The sequence below is a fragment of the Ovis canadensis genome, chromosome 17, assembly GCF_042477335.2.
Source record: "Ovis canadensis isolate MfBH-ARS-UI-01 breed Bighorn chromosome 17, ARS-UI_OviCan_v2, whole genome shotgun sequence".
In the NCBI taxonomy this organism is placed as follows: Eukaryota; Metazoa; Chordata; class Mammalia; order Artiodactyla; family Bovidae; genus Ovis; species Ovis canadensis.
In genome coordinates this window covers 69,269,206-69,294,929 of record NC_091261.1, presented here as the reverse complement: position 1 = coordinate 69,294,929, position 25,724 = coordinate 69,269,206, and the positions used below count along the sequence as shown (strand labels likewise).

At 40.9% G+C, this 25,724-nt stretch overlaps 1 protein-coding gene across 2 annotated transcripts in view; it reads right to left on the bottom strand.

The window, feature by feature from the left end:
- Positions 1 to 10,170: 10,170 nt before the first annotated feature.
- The window catches only part of MED13L (mediator complex subunit 13L), a 283,206-nt gene continuing 267,652 nt past the window's right edge, over positions 10,171 to 25,724 (bottom strand). For both annotated transcript variants that reach the window (XM_069557581.1, XM_069557582.1), the window contains exons 24-31: positions 24,062 to 24,285; positions 23,731 to 23,873; positions 20,798 to 20,956; positions 19,820 to 19,996; positions 18,502 to 18,659; positions 15,697 to 15,858; positions 13,948 to 14,060; positions 10,171 to 13,008 (exon numbers count right to left, since the gene is read on the bottom strand). In XM_069557581.1, coding sequence (XP_069413682.1) covers positions 12,876 to 13,008; positions 13,948 to 14,060; positions 15,697 to 15,858; positions 18,502 to 18,659; positions 19,820 to 19,996; positions 20,798 to 20,956; positions 23,731 to 23,873; positions 24,062 to 24,285 — 1,269 coding nt within the window. In that variant the 3' untranslated portion in view covers positions 10,171 to 12,875. The remainder of the gene's footprint in view (positions 13,009 to 13,947; positions 14,061 to 15,696; positions 15,859 to 18,501; positions 18,660 to 19,819; positions 19,997 to 20,797; positions 20,957 to 23,730; positions 23,874 to 24,061; positions 24,286 to 25,724) is intronic.

The following is a 25,724-nucleotide window of genomic DNA, read 5'->3' as shown; positions in this document are numbered from 1 at the left end:
TTGAATGTTTTCAGTATGGCTTTTGTTCTGTGTTTTGGTTCTCTGGCCACAAGTCATGTGGAATCTTAGTCCACTGACCAGGGATCGAACCCCCACCCCCTTCACTGGAAGGTGAAGTCTTAACCACTGGACCACTGGCAAAGTCCCTGGGAGGTCACTTTAAAACAGTTTGGTTTTTGTTTCCCACTGACCCCTTAAACTTATTCTACAGTTGCAGTTCTTCCCTCGCTCCGAGACAGAGTCTAGGGGAGGCCTCATAACTTCTCTGGTCACTATTAGGTGATGCTAAGTCTTCTGGTCCCTTTAAGATACAAAACAGGGACTTCCCTGGCAGCCCAGTGGTGACAGCTCCACGCTGTCAGTATAGGGGGTGCAGGTTTGATCCCTGGTCAGGGAATTCAGATCCTGCTTGCCTCACGGCATGGCCAAAAAAAAAAAAACAGTAACAAAACACACTCTTGGCAGGTATTTGAGTCTCACTCTGTCATGGAATGCTTCTGTGAGTTGTTTGGAGACTTGCCAACCCATAATGGAGGTCTGTTCTGGATTTCTCTGATATGGCAAAAGTATCTTTCACAAAGCTGGATAGTTGCATGTACACAAATGAAGTGAGAACCCACCCTAGCACCATACACAAAAATAAACTCAAAAGGGCTTAAAGACATAAATATAAGACATGACACCATAAAACTCCTGACACCATGACACCATAAAACAGAACATAGGCAAAAATTCTCTGACTGGTACCATAAACCATAGCACTGTTTTCTTAGGTTGGTCTACTAAGGCAGTAGGAAAAAAGCAAAAATAAATGGGATCTAATTAAACTTCTAGGCTTCTGCACAGCAAAGGAAACCATACACAAAATGAAAAGACAGATGACCGAAAGGGAGAAAATATTTGCAACTGATAAGAGCTTAACTTCCAAAAGATACACACAGCTGATGTAACTCAGCAACAAAAACCCAAAGGATTCAATATAAAGAAGGCAGAAGACCTAAGCAGATATTTCTCCAAAGAAGATATACAGATGGCCAACAGCACATGAAAAGATGTTCAACATTGCTAATTATGAGAAAAATGCAAATCAAAACTGCAGTCAGGTATCACATCACCAACTCAATGGACATGAGTTTGAGCAAGCTCCAGGAGCTGGTGATGGACAGGGAAGCCTGGCGTGCCGCAGTCGATGGGGTTGCAGAATCGGACACGACTGAATGACTGAACTGAACTGATCACCTCATACCAGTCAGAATGGCCATCATTAAAAAGTCTACAGATGACAAATGCTGGGGAGAATGTGGAGGAACGAGAACCCCTCCTACACTGTTGGTAGGAATGTAAATGGGTGTAGCCACTATGGAAAACAGTATGGAAGTTCCTTTAAAAACTAAAATAGAATTATCATATGATCTTGCAATCCCAGTCCTGGGTATATATCTAGAGAATACTGTAGTTTGAAAATATACATGTACCCCTATGTTCATGGGCTTCCCTGGTAGCTCAGATGGTAAAGAATCTGCCTGCATTGCACAGACCTGGGTTCAATCCCTGGGTTGGGAAGATCCCCTAGTGGAGGGCATGGCAACTCCTGTATTCTTGCCTGGAGAATCTCCATGGGCAGAGGAGCCTGGCGGCTCCTCCTACAGTTCATGGGATTGCACAGTCGGACACACCATGTTCATAGCAGCACTATTTACATTAGCCAAGACATGTGGTTCAGTCAGTCAGTCATGGCCTACTCTTTGAGACCCCATGGACTATACCACGCCAGGCTTTCCTGACTTCACTATCTCCTGGAGTTCATTCAGACTCAGGTCTATTGTGTTGATGATGCCATTCAGCCATCTCATCCTCTGTCTCCCCCTTCTCCTCCTGCCTTCAATCTTTCCCAGCATCAGGGTCTTTTCCAATGAGTCAGCTCTTCACATCAGGTGGCCAGAGTGTTGGAGCTTCAGCATCAGTCCTTCCAATGAATAGTCAGGGTTGATTTCCTTTAGGGTTGACTGGTTTGATCTCCTTGCAGTCCAAGGGACTCTCAAGAGTTTTCTCCAGCACCACAGTTTGAAAGCATCAGTTCTTCGGTCCTCAGCTCTCTTTATGGTCCAACTCTCACATCCGTACATGATACTGGAAAAACCATAGCTTTGACTAGATGGACCTTTGTGGGCAAAGTGACGTCTCTGCTTTTGAATACACTGTGTAGTTTGTCCTGACTTTTATTCTAAGGAGCAGGTGTCTTTTAATTTCATGGCTGCAGTCATTGTCTGCAGTGATTTTGGAGCCCAAGAAAATAAAGTCTCTCATTGTTTCCATTGTTTCCCCATCTATTTTCCATGAAGTGATGGAACCAGATGCCACAATCTTAGTTTTTTTAATGTTGAGTTTTAAGCCAGCTTTGTCATTCTCTTCTTTCACTTTCATCAACAGGCTCTTTAGTTCTTCACTTTCTGCCCATAAGGTTGGTGTCATTTGCCTATCTGCAGTTACTGACATTTTCCCCAGCAATCTTGATTCCAGCTTGAGCTTCATCTATCCCAGCATTCCGCATGATGTACCCTGCATATAAATTAATAAGCAGGGTGACAATATACAGCCTTGACATACTCTTTTCCCAATTTGGAACCAGTCTGTTATTCCATGTCCAGTTCTAACTGTTGATTCTTGACCTGCATACAGATTTCTCAGGAGGCAGTTCAGGTGTTTGGCATTCCCATCTCTTTAAAAATTTTCCACAGTTTGTTGTGATCCACACAGTCAAAGGCTTTAGCCTAGTCAATGAAGCAATAGTAGATGTTTTTCTGGAGTTCCTTGCTTTTTCTATAATCCAAGAAATGTTGGCAATTTGATCTCTGGTTCCTCTGCCTTTTTAAAATTCAGCTTGTACATCTGTAATTTCTTAGTTCACATACTGTTGAAGTATGTGAACATACTAAGTAGTTCACATACTAGCTTGAAGGATTTTGAGCATTACCTTACTGGCATATTTTGAAATGAGTGCAATTGTGTGGTAGTATGAACATTCTTTGGCATTGTCTATCTTTGGGATTGGAATGAAAACTGACCTTTTGCAGTCCTGTGGCCACTGCTGAGTTTTCCAAATTTGCTGGCTTATTGAGTGCAGCATTTTAACAGCATCATCTTTCAGGATTTTAAAAAGCCCAGTTGGAATTCCATCGCCTCCACTAGCTTTGTTCATAGTGATGCTCCCTAAGGCCCGCTTCACTTTGCATTCCAGGGTGTCCATCTCTAGCTGAGTGGCCACACCACTGTGGTTACCTAAGTCATTAAGTCCTTTTTCTGTACAATTTTTCTGTGTATTCTTGCCATTTCTTCTTAGTATCTTCTCCTTCTGTTAGGTCCTTACCATTTCTGTCCTTTATTGTGCCCATCCTTGCATGAAATGTTCCCTTGGTGTCTCTAATTTTCTTGGAGAGATCTGTAATCTTTCTCATTCTGTTGTTTTCCTCTATTATTTCTGCATTGTTCACTTAAGAAGGCTTTCTTGTCTCTCCTTGCTATTCTTTGGAACTGTGCATTCATATGGGTGTGTTTTTCCTTTTCTCCTTTGCCTTTTGCTTCTCTTCTCTTCTCAACTGGTTGTAAGCCCTCCTCAGACAACCGTTTTGGAAGAAACTTAAATATCCATCAACACAATTAAGTATTACTCAGCTATTAAAAAGAACAAAATAATGCTATTTGCAGCAACATGGATGGGCCTAGAGATTATCATACTAAGCCAAGGCAGAGAAAGACAAGTATCACGTGGCATCACTTAATCACTTACATGTGAAATCTAAAATATGATACAAGTGAACCATCTACAAAACAGACTCACAGACTTAGAAAAGAAACTCTGGTTGTCAAAGGGGAAAGTGGATGGAAGAGAGATAAATTAGGGGTTTGGGATTAATATATACACACTATAAGATATAAAAGACACAATAAGGACTTACTGTGTGGAAGAGGGAACTATGTTCAATCTCCAGTAATAAACCATAATGGAAAGAACATATATACACCCACACACACATATCTATGTATACACATATATGGAGCTTCTCAGGTAGCGCTGGTGGTAAAGAATCCACCTGCCAATGCAGGAGACACAAGGGACCCGGGTTCAATGGCTGGGTCAGGAAGATCCCATAGAGGAGGAAATGGCAAACTGCTCCCGTATTCTTGCCTGGAAAATTCCATGCACATATAATATGTAACTGAATTGCTCTGCTATACACCATAAACTGAGCATTGTAAATTACATATCCTTTGTTTAAAGAAGATTCCAAATTGGAGACAGGAATGGGTTTGCCCATTGCCCAGGCTGGTTTGGGGAGTGCCTTTCTCTGCGGGGCTCTTTTAGAGGCTGGTCCACTCTGTGTCACAGATGCTGGCCTCCTCTGTCCTTAGGAAATGGGAGTGTGGGGTTATCTCTTCACCCCCTAGCACAGGGCCTGGCACCTGAAAGGCACAGAATATCTGTCGACAGAATCCTCAGATTCGTTCTGCAGATGTGTTACAGTTCTGTGAAGAGGCTTCTGCCTTTGTTATGGAGAGAAGCGTGTAACTAAGGGAGCTGCTCAAACCTGCAGGGCAGCATCCAAGGGAAAGGAGGACAAAGACGGACAAAAATTCTGCTCTGATTCACACATCTCCACAGGGCCTGGGAGATGAATACAGCTGAGTGAGTCTTGAGAGAAAAGGATGGAGGTGGAGTTAGGACTCGTGGTTAAGGAAGGATTTTTTTTTTTTCAGATGGGTACATGTAGATAAGTGCATTGTGAATGTTTGTGGATCATTGTAAGGCAGTCACTAACTGAAAACTAACGTTTCTCTTCAAAATGTTTTGAAAGATAAAAACAAATAGAGCTCATACACAAAAAGGTTAAACTGAAAAGAGAAAGGAAGCAAACAAATCATATGTGCATTTGTAAGAACTAGTTGACAGGTCAAAGGGCAACACAGAACAGGAAATGCAAATGGTAGAGATTACGCTATTGAAAGGAGATTGTAATTCTATGAAGCAATGAAACGCAATGACTTGTATGAAGAACGCCTAACACAGAATGACAAAGGTTGGACATAAATGGTTGGTCAAAGATATAACCAGAATTCTAACTAAAGGAAGTAGTGTTGGTAATATTCATATCAAAGGATAATTTAAAGCAAAAAATCTATGCAGAATTCATTATACAGAGATAAATTATGTAACAGATACATCATAAACCTCTATGCAGCAATAATGTAGGGCAGAGGGAAAAAGGACAGCCAAATTGCAGTAGGAAATTTAACTCCTACTATCTGGACCTCAACTGAGGTCGAGACAGAAGATATAGAAAATATATTGATCCTTGAGGCAGAATTAAGCCATCTCAAATCTTACATTCTAGCGCTGTACTGTCCAGTGGGATAGTGAGTGTGTGACTTGGAAATGTGAACATGGCTGAGGGGACTAATTTTTAAATTTTATTTAATTTTCATTAAAATTTAAAACCTGAGGCAATATACAATTTTTTGTTAAATTCAGCCTGTTTTGATACAATTGTATTTTAACCACTGAAAATTTAGCATCCAAATTAGATACGCTGTAAACAAAATAAATATTGAATTTTGAAGACAACTGCAAAAATAAGAATGCTAAATATCTGATAACTTTTATTTCACATTGAAAGATAAAAATTTAGCTATATGGGGTTAAAGAAAAATATTATTCAAAGTGATATCCCCTGTTGTCTTCACTTTTTAAATGTGGCTACTAGAAATTATAAAACTACATTTATGTGGCTCGCGTAATATTTCTGTTGCGTTAGCCACTCAGTCTTGTCCAACTCTTTGTGATCCCGTGGATTGTAGCCCACCAGGCTTCTCTGTCCGTGGAATTCTTCTTTTTTGAATTATTTTAATTGGAGGATACTTACTTTACAATGTTGTGATGATTTCTGCTGTGCATCAGTGTGTATCGGCCACAGGTACACACGTGTCCCTCCATCCTGAACCCCCTCCCACCCTCTCCCTCCAGGCTGTCACGGAGCACCGGCCTTGGGTGCCCTGCGCCATGCGTTAAACTCCCATTGGCTATCTGCTTTACATGTAGTAATGTATGTGTGTGTGTGTGAGTCACTCAGTTGTGTCAGACTCTCTGCGACCCCATGGGCTGTAGCCCCCCAGGCTCCTCTGTCCATAGGATTCTCCAGGCAAGAACACTGGAGTGGCTTGCTATTCCCTTCTTCAGGGGATCTTCCCAACCCAGGGATCAAACCTGGGTCTCTCAGATTGCAGGCAGAGTCTTTACCAGCTGAGGCAACAGGGAAGCCCAGTAATGTGTATGTTTCATTGTTATTCTCTCAAATCATCTCACCCTCTCCTCCTTCCACTGAGTCTAAAAATCTGTTCTATGTCCATGTAATTCTTTAGGCAGGAACACTGGCGTGGGTAGCCATTCCCTTCTCCAGGGCCTCTGAGGGGCAGAGCTAAATAGGACACACCTTGTTTTGAAGGTTTTGGAGACTGTTTGCAAAACCCAATCATTATTAGATTATGTGTAGTAAGAGAAAATTACAGTCCAAGAGACTTGAAATCCAAAGAGAACTTTCCTTTATTTAAAAAAAAGCAGATCAAAAAAGAAAGAAAACACCGAGTCTAAAAATAAAAATGAAAACATTAAACATCAAAACCTGTAGGATGCAGTCAGCTTTAACATAGTCCCAGAGCAGTCATTTTTATCCCTTTAAGGATCAGATCCCAGCTGAGAATCTGATACAATAGATCCCCGCCCTAGAAAAAATTCGAACACAAAGAATTTTGCCTATAACTCCAGGAGGCCCACACACATCCAGAAGCCCCAGGCTATAAATGCCTGTATCATCAAAACAGAAAATAAATTAACTAAGCAGGCAATTAAGATTCAAGGAAAATAAAACGAAACCCTCAAGGAAACTAGGAAAAGGAACAAGATTAAAAGCCAGGATAAATAACAGCAGAATTGTTAAATCCATGAGCTGTTTCTTTGGAAAAAATAAAAACTAAAAAACAGCAACTGCTAGAATAATCCATCAAGAAAGGAAAAAGAAAAAAATGCATAAACAGAAATAAGAACAACCATACGTTACCAAAAACAACAGGTTCAAAATTAAGGGAATACTGTGCACAATTGCATAGTAGTAATGTGTTGGAAAACTCAATTTTTTCCCCTGTAAAAATTCAAATTTCCAAAATTGGCATAAGAAATAGAAAACCTAAATCAATAACAGAAAAATAAAAGGAATTCTTCTATTTTCTAGTATATAAAATATATATTTTCTGCTCCTCCAAAAAGCAGCAGCAGGTGGTGAATTTGCTGGTAAATTTCAGTTTTGATGTGTTTTCCATTCTTTCAACAAACATTTCCCGTGTGCCTACTCACAGCATTAGTATATAGTCAGCCCAATCTAAGGTCGTTTTTGTCATTTTAAGTAAACGCTCCTGTTCACAGAAATGACTGGAAAGTCATTAGTTCATCCCATGAGACAAAAAATGACCTTGATTCCTAGACCTGATAGGGAGATAAATTCCTAAGTTTTGTAGTGATGAGAGGTCAACAGGAAAAAAAACCCAAAACCTGGCGTGTGCACATAGATAGAACTACATAAACATTCTCTTCTACAATTAAAAATCACATACTTAAAGGAGGCAGATAGTAAATAATTTTATATATTAAATAACATATAAATTAGTAAGAGCTCCATCAAGCCTCTAAGTGAACAAAATAAGATTTAAATAAGAGAAGCTAAATAAGAGTAAATGCTTTCTGAAAAGTGTTCGAGCTCAAATTAAGGTAAGACAATGACCATCTTACATGTTAAATGGATGACCCTCCCAGAGCAAACATTTCCAAGTCAGCCCTCTCACCTTAAATCTATCTGGCAGGGCCAGTTCTCCTGAATATCATGTGGTTTTATGAAACAGGTAAATTGAAACCTGCTTAATTTGCAAGCAAGGAGACAAAGGCATAAACTAGGGAGCACTGGCCAGAGAGATGCTGAAGGGGCTGTTAATTTCGACGTGTCTGCCTGTTCTGAGGTGTGGGTGACTTTAAACACACCGCGACACACCTGCTTAGACTCCAGTCTGAGCAGAGCACCAAGCTGCAGCCCGGACAAATGCTGTTTCTGGATTACTAAAACATTCTCTCCACGCCTCCCTGCGTGCCTTAAAGAGAAAAAAGTGAGACTGGCCCAGTGTCTGTCTGCATCTGCATCCTCCCTGGTAACTAACGTTCATCGAGGAAAATAACCTTTACAGAGAAAAATCAATACTTCAGTCTTGCCAAGCTTTGCTTCCTCAACTTTTATTTCTTACCTGCTTTATTACTTTGTTCTAACTAGAAGCCGTTAAGTGCCAAAAAAAAAAAATCTTTTTTAAAGTTGACCTGAGAATTTCAAGGGAAGTGGTGGGACTTAGTAAATCTGGTTCCAAGCAGAGTAAGATGCCCAGGGCAACTGTTGCAACCCTGTAATTACCTGGCATAACAGAATTTTCTAATGGTGTCTCATTAGGTATTAATGACATGAACTAATTCCTGGTAGAGTGACCTTTTTGTCAAGGGGATATAAACAAACTAATCATTTAACACCAAGATAATGTAATACATGAAAATTGCATCTTATTAGGACTGTAGCAAGTGGTAAATTCAAAAGGGAAACAAATCTTTATAGAATAGCTGGTGCTGTATAGATGACAAGGAACAAAATCTGTTCCCAGTGTGTGTCTCACACTCAGACACCAAGTCTCATGACAAGTCTGTCTTTAAGAACTACTGACAAACTGCACTTTTTTATAAAGATTTTTCATGAGCTCTTTGATAGCAGTTGGGAACAAATTCCTGGCCCCAGAACAGGGGCCAGGCCGTAAAACTACTGGATGGCACGGTTTAGGGGGAATGAACTGGTTTAAGCAGAATCTGAGCCGAGCGAATGCTCAGGCCGATGGCTGGAGTGTCAGGTCAGACTTAGCTACATGGAATCTGCAAAACGAATGAATTTGACAGTTTTTTCTATCTCAGAGATTTCACTACTGTTGATGTTGATATGGCTAATAACGTTATGAAAACAAAGTTCCTAGTATAAATAAAGCCAACATTCATTGGTTGTTGGATTAAGTGCCACTGGATGTATGAGCATATAACCCAAGAAAATGAGTTGGTTGGAAAACTACCACCTGGTTCTGATTTTTACAGGAACACAGGAACAGTTGGACTGACCTGAATTCATAGAATCTAGGAAGTGTGCAGTTGTTTAATGCTTTTTGGCCAGGGGCGTGTCCAAGAGGGCTGGGAACTAGGTATAAAGTGGTGGTAACTGGACAAGACAGAGATCAATATTATCTGTTAACCGAAGTGGTCTCACTTTTCTCAGCCTTCTTCAATAGTACAACTATAGTAACATGGACACAGCTTTTCAGCTGAGAGGGAACTGCCCTCAACTCAACTGCAGAGGAGATAACTGAGGCTGAATAGTGTCAACAGTTTTCTCTATAGGTTCAGAGTTAGAACCATGTATATTGCCAGCGAGCTGGAGGAAGATTAAAGGAAGGTCTTCCAACTTACTCAGATTTTGACAGTAGGCTCTGCCAAGTCCTGGTGTTAACTATCTTAGCGAGAGCTTCTGCCCCTGTGATGGTTTCTCCTACAGAAAGGATCCAAGGAGAGCACAGGCAGTGGGGATATGCAGTTGGTGAGTGTCTTGTTCATTTGTGTGTTGGGAAAACAGTAGAGTTGGAACTATTGTTTCTAAGGAACAACAAAAGGAAACTGGCTGAGCCCATGAAGAGAGAGGAGCAGAAACCAGACTTGTAGTCTAAGCCTGACTGCAGTCTCAAGAGCTGGAAGACAGTAGATCACTGTTAGATGTGATCTACTCAACCCTAAGGAAAAACACCAGAGCTCCAACTCCAATGCTGTGTATGTGTGTTCATTCAAACCTTGATCCATGAATGCACTTGTATCTTGGAGTAAGTGAAACCTGTAACAGCTGTTAGATGTCATGGTCAGGGGAGTAAAACTTTACTCTAGAAGGTAGAGCCTGGCTCCTGGTCAAGGACTGTTCAGTCCACAGTACGTAACACCTTTTGAATAGGTGTAATCATTTTCATTACAAAAGCAGGATGGAAGGGGGGAAAAAAAGCCACTCAATGTTTCAGTAATTCAATAATTTATTCCTCTAAAAAAGTGTGTAAAAGTATATAGCTCTCATTCACAAGGTATATATGAATGACATTTAAAATGGAGGCTTTTTAGTATTGTTTCTTTTTATCAAAGTCTTTTAGTGTACTGTACCAGCGCTATACTGTAGTTTTTTTTAAATGAACTTCACATATTTTTGTATTCTTTCAAATTGTTTGCTATATATAAAAGAAGCTCACTGCAAAATGCTTGAAGGAAAAAGGAAACAAAAGAAATTCAGAACTTCCCAGAAATGTACAGCTTTTACATTTAAAAAAGGTTCTGAAATATACATACAAGCATGCTGGACAAACCCACCCCTCTCCCCTCCCCATGTCCCCTCTTTAGTTCAAACCAAGGTAAGAGTTCTGATTTCTGCAGAATTTCCAAAATTAAAAATAAAAAAAAAAATAAAATAAGTTCTCACTCTGTAGCAAATCCAGGGCTTGTACATTTCAGATTAATTCAGTAAAAAACTCACAAGTAAAATAATGCATATTTAAGGGAAATATTATACAGACTTTTTCACACAGAAGTACATAATAAGATTTTTTTTAAAATCTATTGCCATTCATTTATTTTTGCACAAAAACGTATAAATATGTCACTAGCTTTTTCTTAACTTAAAAAACTTAAATAAAAGACACCAGATGAAAACTACCCTTTGCTGCCTTTTTTTTTTTTAAGTTTTTGTAGGGGTTTTTTAGTTTTTTGTGTTTTTTTCTTTTTTTGCTGAGAATTGGGTTTCTAGGGAAGAAAAGCCCCTGCATTAAAAACAGCCCATTAAAAAAAAAATTCAAAGTTCTGATGAATTCTGGGAAAAAAAGCAACCCCAAAGTGGTAAAAGATTACAAATATCTACTTTACAATTTGTCTTCTCACCAAGATAATTTTATACAAGTTTACAATCTTCATCATCTTATGCTCTTCAAAAGGCCTTGAGAATTTTTCCTTTCTGATTAAGAAAAAATAGCACTGCAATATTTTTAAAGTCAATTTTACACTGTACACATTAGATACAAATGGTTTGATATATCAGATTTTTTAACCTATACATTGCGAAAGTCAACCCCTCCCCCTCAATTGGTGGTACAGAGAACAAAATTATCCATTTACAAGTGATTTCTCTGCTTTCACATTCCCACCACACAATTTTTTTTTAATGTTTTAAACGTTAGATTATTTCAAGAAAAATACTTTTACAAAATCATCAGTTATTACATTTTTCTTTTTTGTTAATAACCAGAATATGGAAGTTTCTTGGAAGAACTTTTAAAATCTGCATGATTCTCTCTACAGATGACTAGAACTCTACAGCCTGACCAGAGCGGCTCACAGGAGGCAAGCCCACACCCACTGCCCTCGGACAGAAACGCACAGCAAGGTAGGGGGCAGAGACGGGGTCTTCAAGACAACCCGCTCGGGCCTGGGATGAGGACTCATGAAATACTTCAGTTAGCCTTAATGCTTTAAAAAGGCATGTATGTATGTTTGTTTTTAAAAAGTTCCACCACAAAGGCTCAACTTCAAGTACTAATTTAATGGTTAAGTTGTAATATTTCTTTGAAATAATATTCCTATGGTCCAGAAAAAATTCACCGTATTTATAACTGATGTTATGAACAAACACTGTTGATTGTGATATGTACATGAGTCCCTTTTGATCTAATGAGAGGAGAGACCTGGCTTTCAGTAAGAATTCACTAGAAAATATATTTCCACTGTGACTATATAAAGCTGATGAAGGTACTTGCCTCCATGGCTCCGGGTGGAGCCTGACTGCCTTCTATGTAAAAATGTCCTTCATGAAACGCTGGCCACTTCTAATAAGGAACATGGCAGAATGTTTACCCAGTTTGTTCTCAACAAAACCTGCTGCTGGGTGGTTTTGGATATATTATTACTTTGTAGGCATGATCCTCCCCAGTTTGTATTCACTCCTTTTCCGGCTTCTAGGACAGAGGTATGTAGTCAAAGAATCCTATGGTGGATCTGAGTTGGGTTTTAGCTACTGTACCTGGTCCTCATGAATTAAAAAAAATAAAAATAAAAGAAAGTCACATGACAGAACAACCTAAAATAAATAAACAAAATGAAGATGTCTCCAGACCTCTTGTATCTACACACAGGTATAAAGTCAACCAAAGCACTCACGCCAGTCTAGATGGGAGCACTAGGGAGATAGAAACCCTATGATGAAATCATGTACTTGAGCTGGTTCTTATTTTTCAAAAGTCCCAGATTACGGAGTTCAGGTAACCCACAGGCCATACACCAGGAACTGGAGGGTTTCATCAGAGGGCTACACTGCCCATGTTAAACAGAGACTGAAAACACAGACTCTTGTGCAAAAGGACACCGTCTCTTCTATTTCCCTCTTAAAAACCAACAGAAAAACTCCCTGTGGCCCAGTGGTTTGGGGCCGCACACACTGTTAACACTGGCTGCAAGTCACTGCTCGTGGAAGTTTCCAGGTCCATGAGAGAAGTGTCAGTGAGTCACTCTGGTACTGAACACTGCAGAAATGACATGTGCCTGCTGAGAAGGAATCACAGTGCAGGACTGTGCAGAGTGGTCTCCAAAGGAGGAAGTGGGGTATTTGCAGAGTGTCGCAGGTTCCTTGGACTGAGGTTGCAGGGAGAAGGAACTGAGCCAGAGAGAACAAGTGCTTTTCCAATTAGAGTATATTCATGATGGCATTGTACAACTGAGTGAGCACCACAAAGTGGACGGGAAGGCAGGAGGTACGGTCCTGGGTGGCCGGATTGCACGTGAGCCACGACAGAGCGTTGTACTGCTCCAAAACAAACCTGCCGGAGAGAACACACAGGTTAGGGTGCCCGGCATGACAGAAGGGAGGCTGGTCTGCAAGGTCTGATGTGCCAGACGTCGGCAGGAGGAAGGCGTGACCTCATTCTGGAAGTGGTTCCGGGCCCTAGCCCGGAGCTCCTGTCTCCCCTTCCTTCTAGCCCTGCACTGTCCAATATGGCAGCCACCGCCCCTCATCAACTCAGATATGCTATATGCAGAGAACAGGCACAGGGATTTCAGGGACTGAGTATTTCAAAAAGCATGGAAAATAGCTCATGACTATTTTTACATTGATTACCATTCAAATGATACTATTTATATGATCATTATCATATATTTTTCTATATTACTATAATTTCAAGATTTTTCTAGTAGCCATATTAAGATGGTAATTATTTGACTCACTGCTATTGGATGGTGTTGCTCTAGAGGCTCTGGAAGCCAAAATCATGTAGATTAGGTTCTTGCTTTTAATTATAATTTTCAAATCATTTAAGAGTTAGAAAACATTAGAAAAAGCTTGCATATCTTCTCAAGGTATATGAAGCATGTTTATAGCTTGCTAAGGTGCAAGAGAATTCTGAGATTTCCCAATCATGGAATTTGTTTTTACTTTATTTATATAATCTATGTCAGGGAGGGTAGAAAATGTGTTCAAAGGCAAGTGCTTTAAGCTCTAGACGTGGTTTTCTACCTCTGCACGCCTAATCCTGGTCTATTTTCATCACCACGACTGCCTCTTAGGAACAGGAAGTGACAACAGTGGTGCTCACGCCCATCTCCTGGGGTGGCGTCCGCTGGAGGGATGTGGCTTCCCACTGGCCAATCCAACAGTGCTCCACTGCACAAAAGGGAACATCTCCTCCACAAGCACCACATTTTACTCTTTTTTCCAAGATTTCAAACTGTACAGCTATGTTGTCTAGGTCTGAATTTACCTTAAAACATCAGATGTGGTTTTGGAGTCAAGAGGATGTGGAACCCGCTGAGAATTCCTGGCGGGGAGAAGTTCATCCGTCTGTGCTACAGAAATGTGGTGATGCAGCGAAGCCTGGTAAAAGAACAGAGGATGTTACCGTTCGGGCCTAATCAACTTGGGAAGGAAGCCCACGTCTGCCAGCAGCAGACGCTGTCTAAAGTCCTTTAGGAGTCGGGGTTTCTATAAATCCCTGAATTCAAGCTGCTCAGTACCCCCAAGCTGATTCCAAATAACGCCATATCCTAGAATAGAGAGCGGGAAAAAGCTAGCTTTGCAAATAACTACAAATAACTAGAAGTGTCCCTCTACAGGTTTTGATCTGCAGAGGCCCAGTCTGGATGGCTCATGGTGTCACTGTGGTCCTCTCTCCTGACCTCCACGCTCCATCACTGGTGTGCTGCCCTTCCAGCGTCACGTCCAAAGGCACATGCTGTCCCCCTTGAAGCACTATGACCGAGCCCTGGGTTCAGCAGGTACCAGCATGTTCTATCTACGATGAAGTTCCCCATCAATCTTTAACATAAGGGTTTTAGCATAGGTTTACTTTATTAATTTTGAAGTAATAATTTTAAAGCAGAGGCCACATAAATGCTTGATTCTCCTTCAAAGGTGAATTATTTTAAATGTTTTGTTTTCCAGCAAAACTATGAACCCATAGACTTTTAGCAGTCTGTTGCCACCACTGTTCATTCTAATGACCAAATGATCGATCCTATCCCTGGGCAATGGGAACCCCTCCAAGTTGGCTGTTGGTTCTTTGAAAAGACTCTAATAATCTTTGGTAACTTCCATGCTTTTAGGCATGAAAAGAAGTTGTCTCAGGATATCATGAATTTCTTACTTTAGTCCTGGAATCCGTCATTCCTCAAAGAACTCTCACACTTTTGAATGATAAGTGGTATTGAGAAATAATACATGTGTCAAGAAAGGTGTTTATTGCTACTAAGCTATCATGTCTAAGTCTTTTCAGTAAACAGAGCTAAAAAATGTGTATTTTTTAGAGAGGAAAAGATAAAAATTTTAACTGAAGGAAAAGATTACGGATTTTTAACATAAATTCTTTGATCTCATAATACTGTGTCGAAGTCATCAGGAAGAGAAAACTGTGTTTGGCTTTAACCATCAGGTGTCTGTGTGTGTATCACATGGATTCCTCTGTGGTGGGACTTTGCATCCGAAGGGGAATGCCACAGTCCTGCTGAGAGACTATGATGTTCAACATCTGCATTCTTGCCAATCTATGGATTGCTTCTAGGTTCTTTCACTCAAGCTGAACTGAGAGATCTTTTGCTTTTAACTTTAATTTGGAGTAAAAATTTCCAAGAAATATACAGGAAGGGGCATGCATAAACATAGGGTTTTTAGCTCACTCCTGCCCTACTCTAAAAAAGAATGCTGGCCCCCATGCAGGGGAGGAAGAGGACAACCAGTCATTACTGACCTTCCCCTCCCCAGGCGTAACTTCCTTAACAGCAGTAATCTTACACAGAAGCACAGGACGACCTGAGGTCTCCTGCCTGGGCAAATGTCAGTCCTCTGTGATACGGTTTTGGGTTCCTCTCCTAAATTTTACTCTCTGCTCTAGCTGTAAGTAAAACATCCTCAGACTTCAAGTAGACATGAGAGAATCAGGGAACAAATTGTCACCAAATTTTGAGCATTAAGTCATTCATCCCCCCCAAAACTTCAAACATGACACCAAACCAACCTTGAGGAAGAGGGGACACTGGTTCTGAGCCTGGGGACACGACGACCAAAACCACTGGGGGAGATTCTCGGCTTTGGCGGTTGACACAAAATACCCAAGGGCTAGAGGCTGCTGCTTCAGCTCCTCGGGCGCTTCCCTAGAAAGAAGACGCTCACCCTGGCTCTGAAAGACAAAGTCCCAAAGCGTGATCAGCATTTATCATCAAAGAAAGCTTTCTGTAAAACCATCTTTTCAAAAGAAATCGATATAACTGACATGTGTACTAGTTTCAGGTGTACAGCACAACGGTCCTAATTGTGGGAAATAATCACCATAAGGCTAGGGAACATCCACCATGTACAGAGCTCAATGTTTTTTCTTTTGATGAGAACTTTTTAAAAACATCTACGCGTAGCAACTATCAAATATACAATATGGTGTTTTAAAGTTATTTGTTTTTAGCTGTGCTGGGTCTTTGTTGCGGCGCGTGGGCTGTGGAGCACGGGCCGAGCTGTCCCGCGGCCCGTCCTCCTGGACCAGGGATGGACTCTCTGCCCCTGTATTGGCAAGCGGATTCTTAACCACTGGACCCCCAGGGGAGTTCTCACAATGCGGTATTAACTGTGCATTATTACATCTGCGGACACTTCTTTTGTAACGGGAAGTTCGTCCTCTGACACCGTCACCCAGCTTTTTATCAGTTCACGGTGCACTGTAGTGGCTAACTGACCGAGAAAGGGCAGCAGGGGAGGCAGTGTCTGCCACACGTGGACATCTGATGAGATATACACATAAAGCTAACGTCAGCCGAGTAAACAGACTTATTTTCTCTGCTTCCTTTTCTGCAGAACATAAAATCTGCTCCATGGCATTATTAGGTAACAAACTAAAAATGGAAGGAGCGGACTCTGACAGCTGAAGGTGCTGAATCACCACACCCATCTGCTCTTTCCCCCTGCAGTCACCCAAAACACATGAGTGCGCCTGACTGTCCACTGTCAACAAGGTCGTACCAACTCAGCTCTCTGACCTGCCAGCAGTGGGAGGTCTGCTCCTGAAGTCTTGTTTTAATTTACAGCAATCCCAGGAATAAGAGATTTTTGTGAGAGCCTTACTGGGCGTTTTGGTTTTTTTTTTGGTAATTGACATTTTCCTCATCTTTGACTCTTAGCTAGCTTCAAGAGTTGAAAATGTACCTTTTATGCAAGCAATAATAATTCATTTGTTCTCAAAAGCCTTCTGTTTCAAAGGAAAAAAAACCCAACTACTACACCAAGTTGTAGCAATTCTGAGTTAAGAAAAACTAACTGCAACTTTGAATGCTTTCTCCTGTTGTAATGTCTTAACTGAATTTCAAAGAATGTCTAACGGTTCAGGAGGAGGAAAAGCTGAAAGCCTGTCAGAGCTGCCTGGCCGCAGGCGTTCAGGAGTGGAAAAGGCCACCTGACCAGCTTCAGCACAGAATTGTTTGAAGTGTGACATTCCATGGCCTGAGGTGCCAACCAAGGGAGAAAAGACGGCACACCTCTGCTTCTCACAAAACTAACATTATACTTCAGCTGCCAATTCTTTGTTAATGGACAGGCTGAATTATAACAACCAATACTGGAAGATAGTTGCTAGTATTTCCATTTCACAGATAAGGTAACTAAGGCTGAGAAAAGGAGAGTAAACTTGTCCAAGGTCACACAGAGCTAGTGAGCTTTAACTCAGAGCTCTGTTTATCAGCCTCCAGGGCAGACATTCCCAGCTGCAGTGCTACTGGCCTCTAGAATTCTCAGTAATCCTAAATTAAACCATTCAATGTAAAACTGTGTTCTTGGTCCCCATCACAACAATCTCCAGTGAACCCATAAATTGTCATTAACTGGCAAATGCTTGAGGAGGAAGTCAAGACACTTACAGTCTTCCCCCAGAAGGGAAAATTGGGGGGCAGGCAATGACACGAAGGCAGACTACTGAGTTGCTGTTCCTTGGTCTCATCCGCTCTGTAACTAAAGTTTTCCATCTTCTTTTCTCTTGATTGTCCTTCAACAAACTCAGGGCTGGCAATAAAAGTCCCACCTGACAGAAACCTAAGTCCTTTAAGAACATCTTTGTGTCTGAATGAGGGTAAACAGGTTGCTTTTACTTGTCCAGTTTAAGTACAATACCAGGATAAAGCATGCATCACCTAGCTTTACGGCAGAACCTTTAACGCTTCAATCTTCTGCTACCTCACCTCTAATATCCCTAGAATATTTAAAGAGGAAACTAGTTGTAAGCTCTGTTTTGTCCCTTAATACTCTGGCATTAACATGGACATGTCTTCACAATCAGCCACCTGTAGGCTCTTCCCATAGCTGCAGGCTGGCTACAGAGGAGGTCAGACTGCCTAAAAAAGGTGGCAAAACACAGACCAAGACAAGGGAGGCCTCTTTCCGAATAACCATCAACAGTGTGTTCTTCAGTTAACAGTTATTCTGCATGTTGAATAAGCAGGATTACTGAACTAGTCTCTGAAAAGCTGCTGTTTTGGCAAAACTATTACAATTAACTGGGAAACGGCAAGCAACCAAAACTAAGTTTTGTTCAGAAGACAACTGCATAAAACTCTGACAGCTGTAATGGACTATTCTTCTGATTAAACACAGTCATCAGGAATGGTAACACATTTCTTTAGAATTCCTGCCTTTGCTCAAAATGAAACAGAGCCACACGGACTTCACTTGTATCAGGACCACTGGGAGGAAAGGCAGATGTAGTAACGGAGGTCGGCATCTCCAGGGGCCTTCCCTCAAGGCTGTGGTGGGTTTAAACGTGCCAAGTGTCCCAAGTCAGGCTTACCCGACTGTGCTGAAAGTGAGAGCCCACGCCGATTCCAGAAGGAGAGCCTGGGGAGGGGACTGGGGAGGAGTTGGGAGAGGAATGGAGATTCCCAGTCATTAATATGCCAATATCATTGTCCATATCATCTGGGAATGGAAGGTCAACAAACATGTCATCTAGAAGGGAGAGAGAAAAACACAAAAATTAAAAAGCTCATCCACAGCCCTGACTTAAAGCAAAACATGGTTTGTTGGCCTAGGACTGTTCTAGGTACGTATCATTAACCACTTAGACTTAACATGTGCCCATTGGGTTCAAGGTGCTGCAAATAAGCCTTTCATTGTGTCCTCTCTCCAGTGATCTCCTAGCGTGAAGTATTCACAGAATGGAGAAATAAAGAACATAAAACCCCAGCCTCCAAAGGCACATAAAAAGATGGCAAAACAGCTAAAGCAGCAATTTAATTATTAAACAAAGTTAAAACTGACACCATCCAAGAAAACAGCAGACTCCATCTATATATCCAATTAGCATCTAAAAACACTTAAGGCTGAATTAATGCATGCTAATAGGTGTGAACTTGGCCTGAAACTGGAGGCCTCTTACACCAGCAGATCAAAGCACACTGCTGTCCCTATGAAATCCTCTCCTCTATCATAAAAGTAAGGTGCACACAGAGCAGAAAGCTTGGAAAGTATAAAATACGAAACCTAGTCACCGAGAACATTTTCGCTGGTTCTGTTTCTGCATTATGACACCGCGATCATGCTACACATCTTATGTGCATACACATGCAGGACGATATCCTTTTACCCTCCCCATTTAACGGGACCAAATGCTGCTAAAAATTCCTCAAAACACACTGTAAATGGCTGCATAATATTGAGCATTTTATAGTTTATACTCATTTGTTAACAAATGCTTTAAGATACTCAAACCAAGAATATCTATTAAGAATTATCAACTAAGGAGTTGTTTCAGAGCGAATTAGATGCTATCTGACTACTGCCCAGTAGTCTTCACTCAATTCAAACCAGCTAAAGCTAAGAAATATTTATTGAAAGTGACACCACAGGACACAACCAGATAGATACTTTCTGCCTTTCATTTAATGAAAAATAGGAGAAAGTTAATTACCCAAGAGAGGAAAGTGTATATATGGCCTTGGCAATAGTATAAATGAAATCCTCAAGACCAAAAAGATTCTTACTGCCTCAGTTCCCTCATGCTCTATAAGCTGCTCCTTACAGCACAGCAGAACCTGCCGCAGCGCAGTGACTCCCTGCTGCGGCACAGCGTTTTGGTGGCGCAGTCAAGCTGCTCCGTGTCCACTCACCATTGTTGGGGCTAAACCCATCTTCATTGGGATAGTTGGCTGGAGCCACCTGGATGGTTGACGACGTTGGGAACACCAGGATGTGTGTACAGGAAGCATCCTGAGGGGTGTTAAGCTGGGACGACTGCATGTTCAGTGCAGTGCTTCGACCAAACACAGAGCCCATTGTGACAGCATCTTGAAAGGCAGGGAAAAGGGGTTCATTCCTTTTGTGTAGCAGTGAACAGCTCCAGAAACACATTCTAAGAGGACCTGAGCTGGACTGATACGAGTCTGACACAAGTGCCATGATGGACACATATTTAAAGTTGAGCCCATCTGTTCAAATATTTTCAAGAAACTGACTCAGAGCATTTACCTATGATAACCCAAGCCAGATTTCACATTAGGAAAGTTAAGATAGAATTGGACTGAGTCAACCAAATATGATTTAATTAAATAAGTATTTCTAAAAATAAAACCTTCTGTTCTCCTGTGATTGCTAATAATTTATAAAGGACTGTTCTAACAGCACAATTCTGTAGAAACGATACCATTCAACTAAAAATTGTTAAAATGCATATTTATTGAATGCATACTATATGTTAGATTCTGTACTAAATCTTTACTCATATCATCTCATTCAATCATCAAAGCCAGCATCTTGAGGTAAGAACTACTACCCCGGGTCATAAGGAGGACAGAGCACAAAGAAATGATGTAACCTGCCCAACAGGTTGGGGTCAGGCAAATAATTTGCCATGACTCCAAGAGCTCTGGATCACACTCAGGACTCAGGCTCTCCCCCAAGTGATGGTTAACAGATAAAGTCACAAACCACTCCCTTGGAAGAGACCAGACGGTTTCCACTTTTGAGCCTTGAGTACAATTGTTTTCCATAAAGATAATAAAGATACAATCTATATTTGTGTATGAACTTCAGAATAAATGGACTGAAGTACTCTGATACCTAATTAAGAAAACTGACAAGAGAGTTACCTGGCATCACTACAAAGGAGCCCTGGGGCTCCATGGCAACCAGGCAGGCACTAAGGATAGAAGGCGAGTCTGCGGCAGAGATTCCACACATCCGGCATACGTCCTTGAGCCGTTTACTGATTGTCTGTAGTGAACATTCTCCGAGGAGGATACTCCAATCTGAAATCAAATACCACAGTCTCACACAGTCTTTGAAATGCATACTGATGTGAGCTTTGAGTGTTTTACCAGTTCTGCCTGATAATTGAATTTCCAGGATTGGGCCCTAAAGGGAATATGTCTTTATACAGGTTCCCCTCCTTGCTACAAAGAAAATGTTACTTGACCTCGATTACACTTCATTAACAAGGGAACAAAGGCCTGCCATTATGGAGACTGAGGTGACACGGGCCCAGCACAGACCCAGGCAGACGTGCACATACTTCCTGTTGGGGATGCCAGTCTATTCTGTCCTTTCTCCTCCTCCTCCAGGCCTGACTCTTTCACACCTTCACAGATACTTTTCTTCAGAAGAGAGCATAGTTGGGGGTGAACCTCAGTTTTGTTTACTGCTCTAGGTTGGTTGTTTCATCAAAGGCAAGCAGCAGAAAAAACCAGGCAGACCCTTTCCTGGCATGCCCCAAACAGCTGATAAGCAATGGGTACAAGTAACATGCTCCAGATAATGCCACATTAGTTGTTCAGATTAAAAAGGTGGCACAAATTTTCTATTATCCAAACAAAGGCAGGATATCTCATCACAAAACTGCAAAGGGTAATGTTACTCTGGGAACTGAAGAGCACTCGGCCCTCCCTCTATTCTGACCCTGGCCACAAAGGAAGCGCATCACTGTCACAGGACTGCAGCCACACACTGTCACATCCCAGAGGCACGCCACTCCACCTCTCCACCGCCACATGCCTGCTCTCCCTTAAAAAGCAGCTTTAAAAACCCCAAAACTTTCACATTTCATATTCCCAATGAACAGTGAACTTAAGTGGCTGAAATAAAAAGGGTCAAGGAACATGGAGGAGGGCGTATGTTTAAAAAACCACAGAAAAACCCGAGAGATGTGAATTCAGTATTTAAAAACCAAATAAGAAAGAAAAGCCACTTTGATTCTTTTTATCACAAACACTCTGGTGATAAAGAACAGAGATTCACAAAACTGAAATCTGTGGACCCGTATCTGCTACTGCCCCACAGTAATGCAAGGTGGTACAGAGCTCGGTTCCCCAAAGGAAGAAACTCGTGTCCTGTACACGAGGCTGTTTTTTGTGTTTACTCCTTGAAGGTACATTTTCTCTCAGTCTTTTGATGGAGCCCTTGGTCACACTTGTGTCCCTTCTAAAAAATCATACAAGGGAGGGCAACAGCTCCAATAATTTTCCAAAACACCAAATAACTAGACTACTAGGCTATATTTTCATCCCCTCTACTTCTTTTCTATTATATTCTAACTTTTCCCAAGGGTTAAGAGTAGCTTAAAGCCTTTAAAAAATAAGATTGACTAAAAGGTATAGTAGGAGAGAAGATAGGAATTCTGACAGAAATGAAATGATGAATCCCCTATGAATTAGACCTCCAGGCTACTGATACAGATTCATTATAAGTATAATATTCTTTTTAAAATGAAAAGGGTGATATTTTCCTATTGGCCTAGAGTATGATTTAATAAAAAAAAAAATTCTGTGTATAAGAAGATTCCTAAGCAAACACTTAATACATATATTTGTATAAACTGCTGTTAAACCCTAATAATTAACCCCTCTGGGCACTTGATACAAGACAAGTTATCTTCATATCAGGGGTTTTATTTCAGGGTTTTCCCAAATACCTGATATAAATTTCACGCAAAGAAATACTACACACACTCCAACACAAGGGTCCGCAAACTGGTCCGCAGGCCAGGTTGTGCCCACCACCTGATGTCAACAGGGTCTTTTGGGAACACATCCGTGCCCATTCAAGGGCACTGTTGTGACAGTACAACAGAACAGCTGGTTGCTCAACAGTGACCAGCTAGCATGCACAGTCCAAAATATTTACTCTCTGGCCCTTTACAAAGAAAGTTGGCCAACTCTGCCCTAACATACACTTGACACACGCAAAACTACCAGGCTAATCTGTGACACAGGCTTGCTTTTGCACACGCCTTAGAAAAAATCACATCTATATGCGTATACTGGACTTTTTATAAATATGCCATTGATGGGGCTTAAAATAATCTAGGCCTGTTCAAATAAAACTGTGTAAGTAGCGCCATGAGGATAACGAATGAGCTGGGCTCAGCGTCAGGCAAGGCAGCTGCCAGTGGTCAGTGGTGTTACATGACACTTACTTTTAGTCCTTTGTTGTATTTCTTATAAGGAATATAAATTGGGGGATTCAGCTTAAAAAAACCCAAAAAACAAAAAAAAAACCCTATTCTCTTAAATTCAGACAATGGTGATGTTTCCAATTTGCAACTGCTTGTCCTTGCCAACAAGGATGATCTTGTTATCATATGCCACTAAAACAATACAATCTCCTCACCATCAACCACCAAAAACAAACAAGTAAATGCAAGTAAAGGCTGTATATGACATTTACCATCATCCATAATCTTATATAAAAATTTCCAGGTAAAACTGACTTGTTTAAAAAAAAAAAACTGCTTGTTCTTCTCACTGACTCAATATACAAATGTTAGAAATTTTAATTTAGTGTCACTTATAGATTAATATAAAGAAATATTTTTCTGCTAGGTTCAATATTTAAAATTTTCTTTGTAAATGATTCTGTTGCTAATAAAAAGTCTAAAAATCACAAGTTTACCCTGTACATTTAAAAGAATCAGAAAATATAATGTCCTCTATCTACTCTTACTACCAGCTTCACTGTTTTCTCCCTCAGCTTAGTTAATGAAGTTAGCTCAGCCCTCTTCCTTTCCTTTGCTTCAGGAATTTCTCACCTTTGAGTTCCCCGTGGCCTAGACGCCCGAGTCGCCCGATCACAACTCTCCAGGGCAGAGATGTCATCTGGACAATACCGACGCACCACTCCCACAGCTTCTGTAGTCCGATCTTACGTGCAGATACTTTACTCCTCCGTGACCTCAAATCAATGGAAAAGGGTCCCCAAATGAGTCAGAGCTATTACTCAGTAAGACAAAACCAAGAAAATTCCAAAGAACCCACCCCCATGGTACCCACTGTATTTAGGTAGGAGAGTTAGAAATATCCATTAGCTGAGAAAAGGCACAGTGTCAGTTTACATGCACCATAAACACCAAGGCTCCTCACCTGTTTGGTAAAGCAATATTTACAATACAAGTTTCTAATAATTCTCCATGGAGGTCAGTGCAGGAAGCCAAAAGCCAGCGCTGGTCGTGAGACAGACAATAGCCCACAAAGAGCACGTTGTATTTCTGGCTTGCTTCACCGAGTGTCTCTCCCGGCTCCGTCTGCTTCTCTTTGATTGGGGCCAATATAAAAGGAGGGGAGTAAAGCTGGATCGGGCTGGGCCGCTGAAATAAGAATCAAAATCAAAATCAGTAACAACACAGAGCAACTCAACTCGGTGTTCACAACAAAACCCACATAGCACTGAGGGAAACCAGGGAGAAATGACAACAGACTGCATCCCGACTAGTCCTATAAATAAATAATGGTACAAAAAGACTGTATAAGTCACATGAGCGAGGCAACTCAATCAAGCCAGTATTTCCTTATGAAAATAAATAATTGGCCCAACTTAGTCATTAGGAAACTCATTAGGATTAAAACCACTATATTCCCACCAGAATGTCTAAAATACAAAAGAGAAACATCATCAAGTACTCATGAGAACAGGGTGGCTAGAACTCTCTCTCACTGCTGGTATATGATGTGCTTTGGGAAAATACTGACAACATCTGTAAAAGCTGAACAAACGCAGGTACCCTCTGATCCCCCACCCTGCAAACGCACATATATGCTGACGAAGGACAGGTATAAGCATGTTCATAACAGTATCCATTTTATAGCTCAGAAAAAGGCACACAAAACTCACAAGCCATGTGGGATGTGTTACTTCTACCTTCTGATCAGCAAGATGTTTGTGGAAGCAGGAAAAAAGAATTCCAAAAAGAAATGGAGCAACCAAAAAAAAGATGAGTTACTGTTTGCAAATACAGAAGAAGAATTTTTCTACGAGAAGGCAATCCTGAAATTCAACTACTCAGTGCAGGAGGAGAGTGACATGTGTCTGGGAGGCCGATGGTCCTTTGATGATGTACCAGTGAAGCCCCTGCAAACTGTGATGTTAATTCCAGGCAACAAAATGAATGAAATTATGGAAAAACTGAAAGAACATCTGTCTGTCTAACCCATCTCCCATGGACCATGGTGGGCTTGCTTCTGTTCAATTACCAGAAAACTTGGTGGAAGCTTACTTAAAAACTCATGACTTTATTCAGTTGCAGATCCTCTTAGAAAAAGTAGGGTTCTATCACCCGTGTCTGCAACACATTTACAAAATATCTTTGCTTTTAAAATTTTGGTCAAGTTAAGAATGACTGCTTAAAAACTTTTCTAGTAAGAAGAAAAATATGTAGTAGTAATTTAAAGAAATCAATAAAAACTTCTACTTTTAGTTTTTAAATTAAAAAAGAAAACAAAAAAGCTCAGAAGAGAAAACATCATAAATAACCATCAATAGTAAAATGGATGCTAAGCTGTAATAAAGTTACACAAGCAGAGCATTAAATGGCCAAGAGAATGAGAAAACCACCACAAGCAACAAAATGGATAATTCTCAACACTGAATCAAAGAAGTCACACAAAAGATTGTAAATTATAATTCCATTTATATAAAAGCCAAAAAACGGGCAAAATTACATTGTTACAAGTCAAAATAGTGATTACCACTGGAGTGACTAGAAGGGGCGTTAGTGATGCATGCTTGTTATGCTTTATTTCTGGCTCT